We start from the raw sequence: 14,439 nt of genomic DNA, 5'->3' as shown, positions 1-14,439 counted from the left end.
TCTTCTGTTTCCATCTTGAAGTGCAAAATACAGTTGATGAAGCATGTAAAACAATCTTGACAGTAGGGCTGCGACGATTAGTCGACGTTGTCGACAAAAATTGATAATAGAAATAGTCGAAAATGAATTCCATTGTCGACTATTGTCACCAGATGCGTTTTTCCAACAGAGTGAGGCATCTTACTTTATTATAATCTCTGCCGAAAGTCGCTCATGCGCAGTAGCGTCTCTTCTCTGCGCGGTAACGTACAGAAATGGCGGCGTCAACATCAGGTACGCGTACAAAAACTTCTAAAGTTTGGGAGCATTTTAGCCTGGATACGGCGAATAAAAAGACTACTTGGAAAGTTTGCAAAGCAGACCTTGGTGTCATGGCAGGACCTCGGTGATGCACGAACATTTAAAGAGAAAGCACGTCGGGCAGTTGAACGAAATGGAGTCTGACTCGCCTCGGTGAGATTGAAGTAACATTCAAGCCAATACGGTTTTTATGACATACATTGTACATTTTATAAGCGTATTTTCTCTATAAAAGAGAGCTTGAGCGTTATGCCAGACTGTGCCTGACCAACGTATTTTGAATTAGTGTTTTTAGTGCTGCTACTCAGTCGCTCTGCCGAGCAAACATAATGGGGTCTTCGCGCTCAGGCCCTAATTAAATGCATGCAGTCCGAACACTGTGCCTAATTGGTTTTAGATAGGACATTTTTATTAAATTTTTGTACGATTCCGCAGTATGTTCAATAAAAGATGTATTTTTCATTGTACCCATCTTTCTTGTGTTTATTATCATTTGCCACATAATTAAATCAACTTCATGCTAAATTTAAGAAAAAATTAATAATTATCCGATTTGTTGACTAATTGTTTCAATAGTTGGTGACTAGTCGACTATTAAAATAGTTGTTAGTTGCAGCCCTACTTGACAGCGGTGAGCGAAACATAGTTCCTGGGTATGTGACGTCCTAAAGTGGTCATGTGACCCAATGGTCTTGAGCCACCAATCGAGAAGGTCATCAATGCATTTTACATGAACTTTTAACATGTGTCAGTGCAACCAAATCTCACCTGCCTTTTGTTCCCCTACAGGTGAATGCCTTTCTGTCCTTTGTGGTACCCATGGTGGCCATATCTGTGTTGAATGGGGTCATAGCCAATCAGCTGCTGCGGATGTTCCGTGAGGCAGAACAAGAAAACCGTGTATGCATCATTGGAGGCAATCCCACCATGCTGAATGTAACTGTGGAACCCAACCGTGCTCAGTCACTTCGCCATGGCGTTCTTGTTCTTCGTAAGTCATAAAGACACATGCTCAAATATACACACATGCATCTCTGAATCTAGCAACAAATTTGACCTGGGCTCACTCAAGGTGGGTGAAGCTATTGGCATATAAGACAGTGTTTTTATTAGATAGTAAAATGTTATGTGGGGTGATTGACTTGGTATTGATAGTGCTTGATAACATAAAAAGTAGAGATGTCAATACACCCTAGACTTTATGAGTAGGTCTGTGAACATTGCCTAAACTACCCCCAGAGGTGGTCAGGGACACATTGTGACCACATAAAGGTGTAAATGCTTCTGATCTGCAATCCCAATACAACAACTGCGTGTACTGCAATATGGATATGGCAAGTACATGTTTCTTCTGGATACCACTGTATAGCAACACCCCATAAATTAAAAATGAGGTTAATTTGGGGTGATTCCATTTCCAGATAAAATGATATAACTAAATTTGTGAGAAAATAAAACTGAAGCACATACTTTATTTTGCAGCTAAAGTCAGCTCATCGTTCAATGCAAACACAAATAAACTGCACAGGGTCTTTTCTGCCAGCCCTCCTGAATCCATATCATTAACAATTCATGATACTGCATAATGAATTATGATTATACATCATCCTTCACTCCCTGTGTATTTTTTGGAGTAATATTCAATTTTTAACAAAGATACAACAACCACCAACATTTTTCTTCATCAAAACACTTATTGTTAAGAAAATTGGAACAACTTTTTTTTGACACCTAATTTTTCAGGACAAAAAGCACTGAAGAATTTCAGATGGAACTTTGTTCTTTGTGTTTTTTGGATTGGACAGATCAGGACCCAAATTCTTCTTCTTGCTCAGTCGTCCCCTATTGTGTGCAGTATAATTCAGTGTAGTATTATGAATGGGTAAGTCAAGAGACGTGTGAGCAACTTATAGATCTCTACTACATCGGACATATTGATAATCATACATCTTTCTATGATTCTGCAGTTATCAGCCTGACCCATTCATCATATTATAGATTGAATGTAAAGCCTGGTTAAAACAAGGGCTTTTTTTGTTCTTCTTCTTTTTTTTTTTTTTTAGAGTTATCTAATACCACTCTGAGTGGTATCTTTATCACTCTAACAGAGATTAATCTTCACTAACGTGTTTCACATTCAATGCTCATTGATTATGAGACACTGACCACAATGGTGCACAGATTAATTCTCCTCCGGTCATTCCTAAGTCTCTTCATCCTTCTTAAATGTAATTACACTTTTACTCTGTGTTTGTTTGTCGTAATGGTCTCAATTTTAACAAATCCCTAGATCAAATATTTCTCATTATTGGCCAGGCTTTGTGTAGCTGCTGCTTTATTTAGTAATGCAGCATTGCCTTCCAATCACTCAACAATACTCTAAATCCACATATTCACAATGAAAGGTATCCACAGTGAGTACTGGTTTCTCAAATTACCCACACATTTCAAGAATGTGGATGCTCCCCAAAACCTTCTTTTTCAAGCAAAAGGCTTGGGTTATTATGTCTGCTGCAGAGGATTTGCCCAGCCTTGAGCTGATAGGCATCCTAGAGGTGAAAAATGCAGTTATGTTCTTCATAAGAGTTGATTGTTAGCCATAAATCATTTAAGAGCCCTCCACCATACTCCTGGGTCCACTTCCAGAATTATTTTTGAAATCTGCTTTCCATTTGGTCCTAGATGACATCTTGTTCATGGTAAACTGTTCACCTCAGACTGGTAAGTGATGCAGTTACACCGCTTAAAACGAACAACGTGGACTTATTAGGTAAACTAAAGGCAAATTTCCAGCCCCATCCTTCTTGGTAAAACTGATTAGAAGGCTGTCATCCAAAAGTGTCACAGCACAGAAACTGTTCATCTGTGAGTTGTTAATAACATGAGAAGCAACGGTGACATTTAAAAAATCCTTCTGTCTTAATACTTGTCAACCTACGCTCTGCTTTTGACACAGCTGACAACAGGATTCTGCTTGGTTAGCTAGTTGGTTCGTCCATTGCTGTCCTCCAGTGGTTTGATATCCTCACACATTGACTAGAGCTCTCAATGGGCATGAAAATTACAACCAGACCCTACTCGGCCCGTTGGGTTTGTCGGGCTTGCCCGACATGTTGAGAGCTCTAACATGTCACTAACATGACACTTTAAAACCCTTTTAGCACCATAATAATAGATTTATTTATTAAAACGCCTGGTCTTCTTCGTTTATTTTTGTCAATAATTGTGTCAAAAAATGCCCTATGTGTAAATAATTTACACCCTTTTTCCAGGAGAAGTAGAACTTCCAAAGTCTGTCAAGTATTTGCCATTTTTATGTAATTAAATACCTAAAATTGTGTGTTATAAGAAGAAAAGGACAAAAACGGAATTGAATTTTCTTCAACTATCTTTTTAATAACTTCTTGAAAAGTGCAGATTGAACATTTCTGAGATTGCAGGTAATTTGAAATACACTTGCGCAGCGGTGTCACTGGTGATCCCTGTGGTTTTAAGTCTAGCTTTTGCCGACTGGACCATTTGTCTATAGAATCAGACCCAGTGTGGTGATCTTGCCCCCGACTAGAGGTCATGTTATTGCTCACTTGTTGTGGTTTGTGAACATTTAGGGCAGGGTTGTCAAACTCAAAGCACAAATAGGTCAGGATAAACATTTATTGAACACACTGCAACTTAACATATTTTGAACATAAATATGAATAAAAACAGACAAGAATAATATTCAAGAATAAATAAACTAAACTTTAAATAACTTAAAACATTTTGCCCTCCATAAAAAAATATGTCCTGTCAAAATTATACAAGTTAGAAATATGAACATGCTGCAAAAAACCCTGAAAAAAAATTAAAATTGAGCTTTTAAGGAAATGTTAAAATTTAAAAAAAAAATCTAAATACTCAGTTTTCTTTGCTCTTATGCCATTTTGCCACAGTTGGATGCTTGGCATCTATTCTTGGCAACAAGTTTTTTCAGGTTTGGTATCAGGTTCTGTGTATTGTTCTGTCCACGAACTGACAGATTTCCTTGCTCAGCTCAAAAACTCTATTGAGAATTTTCCCCCAACTGTATGATAAGGAATGTGGGCAACCGCTGAATCTATTTCCCGATTTAAACCTTTTGCTCAGATAAAGTTAACAGTTTGCGTTGCAGGGCTCATTACATGTTCCATTTTTAGGACTTAACCACACAGCGTTTCCTGGTGTATGATGCAGTGATATGCTGCTAACTCACCAGTACAGTTCTCCTCCTGCATCTTTACCCACGTCCTTCCCTGTGGTCCACTTTTTTCACATCCCTGGTGTTCCATCTGTTGTAATTCCAATAAGTTTGTCCCAATAATAGATCTGTATAAAATGATCTCACGGGCTAGATATAATTGTACGCCGGGCTGGATGTGGCCCGCGAGTCTTGAGTTTGACACATATGATTAAGGGTAAAACAAGTACTAAACTGAATGTCCCAATGTTTGTTTAACTTTCTGTTAGTTCCCGTTTCATTTTGAAATGCATTTGCCTCTGCTCTCTTGTTCGCCTTACTTCTTTTCCTTTTTGTCCTTTTTACCTCCTTTTTAATCACCTTTGTCCTGTCTGTAATCACCTCTCAGGCCCTTCCCTAGTAACTCACCAGTCCTTCCAGTTCTCACATTCCCCTGTCTGTTGCTTGTGATTAGAGCAGTTTATATTATTTTCCATGGAAGTCTTGTCTTTTTTGATGACAGGTTTAGTCTGGTTTATTTTGTATTTAAATAAATATCAAGTTCCCCATCCCCTGTCTGCTACTGCATTTGGATCCATCCTTCACTACTACCAACCCTGACAGTTCCTCAGTCTCTTGTATGTTCTCTTTTTCCCCATTTCCTGTTTATGTTATATGGAATGCCATAGTCTTAGTTTGCCATAGTTTTATTTAGTTCTAACTCTCCTGTGTTTGCTGTAACATCGCTGTGTGTCTTGTTTGTAATATCAATAAGATCGGACCTTATTGATTTTTGTATTTTGAGACGGGGATTCCTATATTAATAAACCAGTCCACTGTGCCGACCCTTAACAAGAGAAGCCAAAAGAGTTAAGAGCAGCTGAAGTAAAACAAAAATGCGGCTTCATGCTCCTCTTTCCTGCACCGCCTCAGTCCCTCCTGAGGTTACTGTTGCAGCATGAACATGGTACTGAGACGATACATCAACCCTCAAAGCCAGCAACAGTGAGGCAACAGACGGCTGCAGTGCTCCACAAAATAGCAATTGATATGCAACAAGCCTGCTACCTTGTGAGGGCAAATACAGAGATGCTTTATGATAGAAAAGTACCAAGAAGAAGTAGGAGAACGATTGGGTGGTTGGAACTGGGAAAAAAAATGTATGTACATTTGGCAAAACTACACAGGTGCTTTGCAAACCCCGCAGCACAAAGGAAGTAGTTAAAGTGGAGAGCCTGGACATATGAGATGCACTGCATATTAAAATTAATTGCAGGTCCGTTTGTATCCATAAACCCTTAAAATCTATTAATTTCTGTTTTACAAAGCGACCTTGTGATCCGGAAGACCTTGCTCAGGCCTGAGGATCATGACTTCCTATTGGACTAATCCTCCCATTCAAAGGCTAACGATTTTGAGATTTGGTCTTTCTGTTGTTACTTGTTTGAATCTGGGTATGCATTTAAATTTCAGTTCCTTTTATATTTATTTTGAAATTGCTTTCTTTTTGTGTGTGTTTTTGCTGTATTTTTCCTGCCTGCGTGTGTGTGCTCTCCTCCTTTGTGTGTCACCACCTGTGTCTTGTTAGATATTCAGTCAGCACCTGTGATTAACTGCTACATTAGCCCTGCTGTATTTCACCAAGCCTTTGTTCAGTCCCATCTGTTTTGTGAGTCCTTTTTGTCTTTTTGCTCATGAGTTCACTGAGCCAACTGTTTATTTATTCTGTTTCTTTTTGACTATTTTTCTTCTTGTTTTGTCTATTTTTGATTTTAACTGCCTTCCCATATATTCGTTGTCGTAGCCTACCTGCTCTCAGGCTGCAGCACAGGGAGGAATCAAAGAGGCTATATAATGTTCATATTCTCTTTCATACTTCTTACTTTGTCGGCTGGAATAGTTGTCATTCTTTAAAAACCACCTTATTTCTCTCAGTCTGTTCAATCTCTGTCTGAAACGCACCATTTACTACCTCCTCTCGGATCGGTTGATATTCTGGTGTGAGCTCTGCCGACTGTCGACCATGACCTCAGTAGCAAATCCTAAACCAAAAAACAGATTTACCACACAGGAATCTGATCTGTGTCAGTCTCTGCCTTACTGCTTAAGCCCTATCACATCATATTGGTCAGCATATCTCTGAAAATAAACAGCAAACCAACATAAAACGCGCTGCTTCGAAGCTTGAATTTAACTCAATCCTTAAGCAACACTGAAAAACAGTCCAGCAGTTTAAAGTAACAGTTTTCCAGCAAAACTAGATTCTTTGTTATCCCCCAAGAGTTTCAATCAGTGAATCTAACTTGAAACATCAGCCAGAACCCAAGTAGCACAAGCTGCTTTTCCATCAACAGCATCACTGTTATCTGAAAAGAGATAGCGGCGAGCCACATCAGGTGTGATCACCCCACCGGTGCAACTGTTACATCAGTTATGGCTACATTTCTGACATGCGCAGTAAAATACACCACTCACAGGATTCATGTGTGTGTTTTATCTGGGTAAAGAAAAAAGGCATTTGTATGGAGTGTCAATCATCTTTAACTAAAACCTTGAAAGTACACTCAGCGGTTACTCAAATACCTTCCTCTCATAATAGACTTGTTTTATTTTCTTTTGTTTTTCCCAGTTTTAAAATGATCAAACTCCAGGTTCCTCTTAGAAAGAGCCCTCCCATGATCTGATCCTCCAGGAAAAAAAGAGAAAGTAACGTGGAGGCGACAGAGATGACGGGGACAGACTCTTCCATCATGTTTGCGCCGTTCATTGCTCACTTGAAAAGATGAAACTTAGCTTTTAGATACCAACACTTCACATTTTTGAAAGACTTTAGCTTGGAGGCCACAGGCTGTGGGGATGTGTCCCTCTCCCTGTGACAACCAGTTAATCATTAATTGATTATTTAATTATTAGAGTGCAACATGGCTTGGAGGTAGTGGCCGTCTAGTGACCTAATTGCTCAGGCATGTGACACCTTGCACCCCTACAGTCCTTAGAACTGCGCATTGAAAGACCAGTCTCTGTAGGTTACATAAAGACTTTTCCAACACATTCCCTGGACAAACATTGTTTGCTTTGAGCTTCTACTACCAGGATCTGATTGAACACCCCCTTGGACACTCTCCATTATTGGATGGCCTTCATTGTTGCTGAAGGTCAGCTCCTCTGATAGTGTAATCTGTTGAAATTGGCCCTCCTCTGGTCTTCTGTTTTCTCATCCTATTTGCTTCAGGTAATATCAAAACCCTTTATATTTCACCCTTTTAAAGTGGTGTAGGAACAGCAAATACACACCACTTTGTCTGTTTAACACTCCAGCTAATACAGTAGAACACCGGTTAGGAAATAGATCAATTACGTGAACTGTTTAATTAATAAAATCCTTCATAGTTGGACAAAAACTACAGTGATTTCCAGGTATGCTTCATATTGGAACAGTATCGGGCGCCCCCATTATCAGTTCAACCTGCCATCATAGATGATGGGAATTTATAATGTTTGAGGGGATAAAAGGATGTTTCTCAGTACCAGTTCTTTAATGATTCCAGTTTTGAATTTCCATCCCATCCCAGCACAAATGTCAGTCCATGAGGAAGAAGTCTTTTATGGTATTGGGATGTAAGCTCTTATCTCTCTCAGCGTGTTTGTCCTGGCCTGACACTCTGAACACCGGTACCATGCCAACTCATTCATTTACGTATATCTTGCTCCATTCCAGGCCAATAAATGCTGCTTATACTGTAGTTGACCCTCCCGTCTCCAACGGAAGATGTCAGAGAGACTATATTGGCTTCTTCAGGCTACTGCTGCCTCTTGTGCTCCTTGTCTTTTTGCTTTATGCATATATAATGGTGCAGGCAAGCTATATCTCTGAGGTAAACTACCCTCCCAGATATTACTGAGCGAATTTTCTAGCTCTGTGACCTTTCTGGGGTGTAAGAGTTTATAAGCAGTACTTTATTCAAAGATCAGTAGGTCCCAGAACACTGAGAGGCTGTCTGAGCCGGTCATGGCGCTTGCTGTTAAAACTAAAAGAAATCCAGTGTTATTTTTAAAAGCCCTGTTGAGGCCACAAATCTGCAGAGGAACTGTGGAAACAGTTGTTTGTGTTTCACAGGCAACTCTCCAGACTAAAAAGGATTTGTACACCCTCGAGGTTTCCTTTCAAACTCGGCCCCTTTTTTATGAACTCCTCATATAAACGTGCTGTGCTACTGACAACATCAGCTTCGTCTCAGCTTCATAAATTCCTATTTCTTGCTTATTGTCTGGATGGAAAATGGACCTATAAAAACAGGCCAGAGGGAGAATATTTTCCAAAGTAGTGTCAGGGCAAGCGTCGCACGTCGCCTTTACGCCAATTGATGGAACCGGCTGTTGGACGTCTTCATGGGAAACAACTGAAAGAATGGAAGGGTCGCTCACCTGCTCTCTCACATCCGTTGTGTATCGTATGCATTGTGCTCCCCCTTCCCTCTCTTAAAACAGACGGAAATAGTCGTAAGAGTAACTTATTGGGGAAAAAATAAAAGTGACGAAACAAATACAATAGTAAGGTGCTGAATCCAGTCAAATAGGTGCTGGATCCAATTTGGGACTTAGAAATGCTGGGTTATTGATTAAACTCTGTTTACTCACTACAGCCTTCCTTTAATGGTAGGTGCTATAGAAATTCTCCCGTACGATCAAACCTGCCACAAGTGCAGGTCATTGTTGAGAATATGTTGTGCTGTGGGTGAAGGAGTCAGACTTGTTTATACAGTGCAAAAATACAACTTTAAATATACACGTTTGTTTTTGCTCTGACTTCTCAAGCTATCAAGGAATAGATGTAAGACTTCTTATAACCACGCACAAGGATTCTCCCTCATCAAATCCGCTCACCCGACAGATGTGGATTATACCAGCATGCTGATTAAACAGCAGGATCGTGAAAACATCCCGGTTCTTGCTTGGTCTGCATCATCACTACAAATTCCGCCCTTTGAGCATGTTTGGGATTGGTTCGGTGCCTGCTAATATCCAGCAACTTGGTGCAGTCACTGAAGAAGAGTGTGTCACGTCTCGCTACACTCCCCCTAAGACATAAACTAGCATTCCTGTAACCCCATGTGAAATAGCTGTAGTTTCAGTTTGAGCGTTCTTCTATCACTAATAGTCAAAGACACACCTGTGCAACAAGTCTTAGGTCTTGTACCTGAACTTGGATGATTGGGTTTACAAAACAAAGATCCTTACCGTGTTAAAATGTCTCCTCTGAACCAGCTGACATGTCTGTCTCAGACAACGTTCAGTTGTAGAAGTGACTGACAGGTGAAGTGGCTGAGGTGACTTTTAGTTCACCATGGCGAGTCTGTGTCAGTCACGAGTCAGTCCTGTTTTTGTTTTTTTTTAATCTTCTAACAGTTTCCGCTGCCAGGCTGAATCGAACGCTTCCATAGACAAATGTGATAATTGTGGGCCAAATCAGGAAGGTAAACGTGTATCTCTAAAGGTCTTTAAACACAGAGTCCATTTTTAATCTGAAATTGACGCACGTTCAAAAAAATGCCCCAGTTGTGTCAACCATATTTACCGACTGACTCATGCGCTTTTCGTCTGTTATTATCTTTTATAACTGAACAGGATCGATCTGAAGCGTATCCCTCCAAAGTGTTGGACATTTTTTTTTTGACTTTTCAGGAGTCTACATGCAAATAGCGTGTCCCTTCCTCAACTGCTCTTCAGGATCAGTGGGTTGGTGGAAATTGGTCATCGTCTTGCTTATGTGTGGTTCCTGTAGCGGATCCAGCTGGATCGTCGACATCCTGACATACACCTGGTGATGCGATGGTATGAAGTGATGAGGATAATTCAGCAGTTGCTCTTGTTTTGCTTTCAGGATCGGAAGAACCCTGTATTCTTTTTTCATTTTTCGAGAACTGCAAGAACCACATAATCATCCTCGCTGCTTGATAGACTCCATTTGTCTTGTGAGTTAAAGCAATGAACGCGTCAGATTCAGTGTGCAAAGTTTCTGTGCACAGCTTCTATTTTTTCCACACGGTGGAATTAAACTACGCATCCAAAAAAACAGACTCAAGTGTGTACAGGCCTGAACGCAGGCACAAAATTCTACTTCCCTGCCCTTTAGTGGGGACGCTGCCTTCACATTTTCCATTGCATCATCTCACTTCTAATTTAAAAGTAAAAATGGACTGAATCTTGACATCTTTGGCTGGTGAGAGAGTAATGGAGGTCTTTAGTGTATCTTGCAGGCTAGCCTATAACGGAGAACTTGGCTGCCTTGCTTGACCCGTCCACATCCTCCTACTATACTGTTACATCATGATGTTAATAAGTCACCACGCTGGACTAAAATGAGACCTGTCATGGAGTCAAGGAGCTCTCGAAGGTAGAGAACAACTCTCTCATATCAGTTCAGCATTCAAAAGTAAATGGTAGATAGAAATTCTACCCTTTGTTTCTTATACCACTCAAAGGTATGTGTGTGTGTGTGTGTGTGTGTGTGTATCAAGCCTTTTTGTGTCTGTCATAAGGACATAAAAACACATTATAGTGGTGAATAAAAGCAGATGAAAACAATTAATTTTTTTTTTTATCCACAATAATAAGGTAGAGCAGAATGCAACAAAGCCTGATAACAATTTAGTGTGAATGTTTTATTTAATTTTAAAGAGTGGAATCTATTTTAATCTTTTCCTTGTGACTGTTAAAGCTTCTGTAATGAACGAACCATCCATTTTCTTCCCCTTATCCTGTTAAGGATCGCGTGGGGAGGGGGAGGGGTAGAGGGGTGGAGCCTATCCCAGCAGCTTGGACTGTGGGAGGAAGTCAGAGTACCCGGAGAGAACTCACACAGGCACAGGGAGAACATGCAGACTCCACAAAGAAAGATACCATGCTCGAACCCGGAACCTTCTTGCTGTGAGGCGACAGTGCTAACCACTGCGCCACCGTGCCATGAAAGAACCAAATAATGTATATATTTCTACAAATTAAGTATTTCAGCAAAGGAAGAAAATTGAACTCAGTTGATTTAAACATGCTTCCTGGCCCTTAGAGTATGTTTATGAGGTGCATTTGATTGGGCTATGAACTCACCTGGGTGTGATCTAGGTTTGAAGTTGAAATAGTGTGACAAAACCTGAAGTGTAGATGGTGAATACATATTCGGATTAAAGACTTGTCGTGCAGCTGTGATGAGAATGAGTCATAATGCTAGTGCGTCCGCTCCTGTGTATCAGCTCATCAGCAAGGAAATGCGGTGCACCCCCCCCCCCCCACACACACACACACACACACACACACACACACACACACATACACTTTAAGACCTTTTGTGGTAAAAACATTATGAGGACTTCTGGTCATGAAGGGGAAAAAAAGATTGGTCTAATATGGCACAATGCAATTCTCGACCTCCTGGTTAATGGTAGAGTTAAGATCTGAATTAAAGTTGGGATAGGTTTAGGATTAGGGCTTGGGTTAGGCTGTCCACATGAATGAAAGTCAATGGATGTCCTAATAATGATTACTGCACAAACCGTGTGTGTGTGTGTATGTGTGTGTGTGTGTGTGTGTGCCTAATGACTAACCATGTGGGAGCAACTGGCAGTGACAAATAGAGACAGGCATAGAGCTCAAGATGGAACTGCCATATTAGAACAGGCTGTAAAAAATGACTTACTGATGGACTGCCAGGGGTAGTGTAAACACACACACACACATGTATCCCATGTGGACTCCCTTTTCCTGCAGACTTGTTGCTTTATTTATTTATTTTTTTTAAAACATGCCCACTGGATTTTAAGCATTCCGGTATTTGGATGTTCTTTGATCACTTCAATGCAGCAGACAGATGTTTGACCTTTTTCAGATGTGTTGACATTTCAGCGAAAGCCGAACATTAGTATGCCCACCATCAAGCCATATTATGAGCTTTTCTTTACCCCACATTGATGAATGCCAAAGGTGAACTCTCCTACCTTAAGAGGTCTCCACACAAAGCCACGAGACACAAAAGGAGGAGATGAATGATATAACCTCACGTCATCTCTCAGACAGATTGCTTCTTGATAGATATCAGTGGTGTCGTGTTGGGAAGTTAAAATTGCCCAGCCGTAGCAGATAAGGTTGGACAACTGGAACCAAAATAGCAAAATCTTAGACATTATTCATAAGGTAGCTTACAAAATTAGCCCAGAGGTGACAGGACAATAGAACTATTTATTTATCTGGTGTTTTCAGCTTTGTAGAAAAGTTTGCACGGGCTGGAGAAGTTTGGTCCTAACATATTTTTCAGGCTTTGAATTCAGTAGATGACAGCTGGGTTCTTAAAAGAGGCTCTAGGCTATAATCAACATTCAAAATGAGATCTCTCAGCTGCAGTCTGAGTGATCAATCCAACACCCCCCACCCCCACCCTCACCCCCCAGCACTCAGCTACAGCACAATTAACCACATATTTGGTCTCAATTACAGCACTTTCTGTTGCCAGTATATGGTCATTTTAATCCTGACCCATAGATTCCATCTGTTAGACACCATCGATTCCAAAGCTGCTACACTTTTTTTTATTTTATTTTTTATAAATATGAACAAAATTACAGTCAAATGTTTCAAAAATGGAAAAACATAGCAAATGTAATTGTCTTTCTTCTTAGCACTGCAACCCGCTACAGTACATACGTGTTGATCCGCCATCATACTCTCTACTCCTCAGAGTCTGAGTGGGTGGAGCTGGGCAGAGCGGGGCAGGAGCTTGTGGCCAGTGGCTTTGTGACGTGTGAAAGCCAGTCTGCCTGAGCCTGCCTTTCAGGGTCTGCCATTGGTTCACAGCGATTTGAATGTAGAAATACTCAGAAATGCAATTTTAGCTTAGTTTTCTCAAGATGTGTTGTCTAGCATCAGAGAAATGCCACATGAACATGTGAACAACATGAAAAACATGATTTTCATCAGAGTGGGTATTTAAAAAAAATTTAGATGGCAAACAAAAGTTTGGTTTGTGAGCCAAAATCTGTGTTTGGTTTGCAAATCTAAACAGTTTGCATCTGGCTGAATCTCGTGAGCAAGACCTTAACTGAAGCACACAAGGGACGTTTTCATGAAGCAGTTGTGATGGGACTGACGGCTTGACCAGCTGTTTCAGAAGTGGAAGCTTCCGCTATGACCACATGAAAAGAAGGTATTATTATGTTTGAACGGCTCCTTGTAGATTGCCGTTGTTTAGTAATATGAGATGATTTATCAGTGATGCGGGCAGAGCTTGACTTCGTGGCCTACCTGAGCTACTGTCGTGGTCCAATTTAATCAAAGTGCCTCTGCAGCACTAATTGTAGGGTGGTCACCTTACAATTACCTGCAGCTAAATGTGCGATGGACAAAACATCATTGCTGAATTCTTTTAGCAGCTCTCATTGCAATGACTTGATAAGCTGAAACCAGCATTCTTTCTTTTTTTATTTCATTTGTCTTTTCTCCCAAACTGCATATTGCCAGTTAACTGACCAAGCTGTCCTTGTCATTGCCACGCCCCCTCTGCCTCTCGAAAGGGGACCTCTGATTACCACATGCTTCCTCTCCATCACATGTGAAGTTATCAGCTGCGTTTTTTCATCTGACACCATGGAGTGTCACCAGGGTGATTAATTGCAAAGGAAGATCACCCAATCCCCCACGAGTTCCTGTTTCCCCATTAAGCAGGGGCCTGACCAAGCAGAGGAGGCGCTCGCGCAGCAGCCAGTACAAATACACATAAAGAAAACAGCTCAGTGATTAAAATGTGTAAAAAAAAAAAAAATCCTATGTAAATAAGTCAAAATGTGGTTAATATTTTCTACATAGTGGATTGCCATGGATGCTGGTGCTGACCTGCATGCGAGGCATTTCCCCTCCCTCCTTCTTGGCCAAAAGTGGGAAGGCAATGAGTGATGTCTCTT

General features: G+C 40.6%; 1 protein-coding gene across 2 annotated transcripts in view; it reads left to right on the top strand.

Annotated features, from left to right (window-relative positions):
• The window catches only part of ntsr1 (neurotensin receptor 1 (high affinity)), a 64,460-nt gene that overhangs the window by 28,451 nt on the left and 21,570 nt on the right, over positions 1 to 14,439 (top strand). For both annotated transcript variants that reach the window (XM_086214012.1, XM_086214013.1), the window contains exon 2: positions 1,090 to 1,291. In XM_086214012.1, the coding sequence (XP_086070138.1) occupies positions 1,090 to 1,291 (202 nt within the window). The remainder of the gene's footprint in view (positions 1 to 1,089; positions 1,292 to 14,439) is intronic.

The sequence above is a fragment of the Aulostomus chinensis genome, chromosome 9 (genome assembly GCF_037954235.1).
Source record: "Aulostomus chinensis isolate RoL2024-O1b breed Wild chromosome 9, RoL_Achi_v1.0, whole genome shotgun sequence".
Lineage (NCBI taxonomy): Eukaryota > Metazoa > Chordata > Actinopteri > Syngnathiformes > Aulostomidae > Aulostomus > Aulostomus chinensis.
This window is presented reverse-complemented; position numbering and strand designations above follow the sequence as displayed.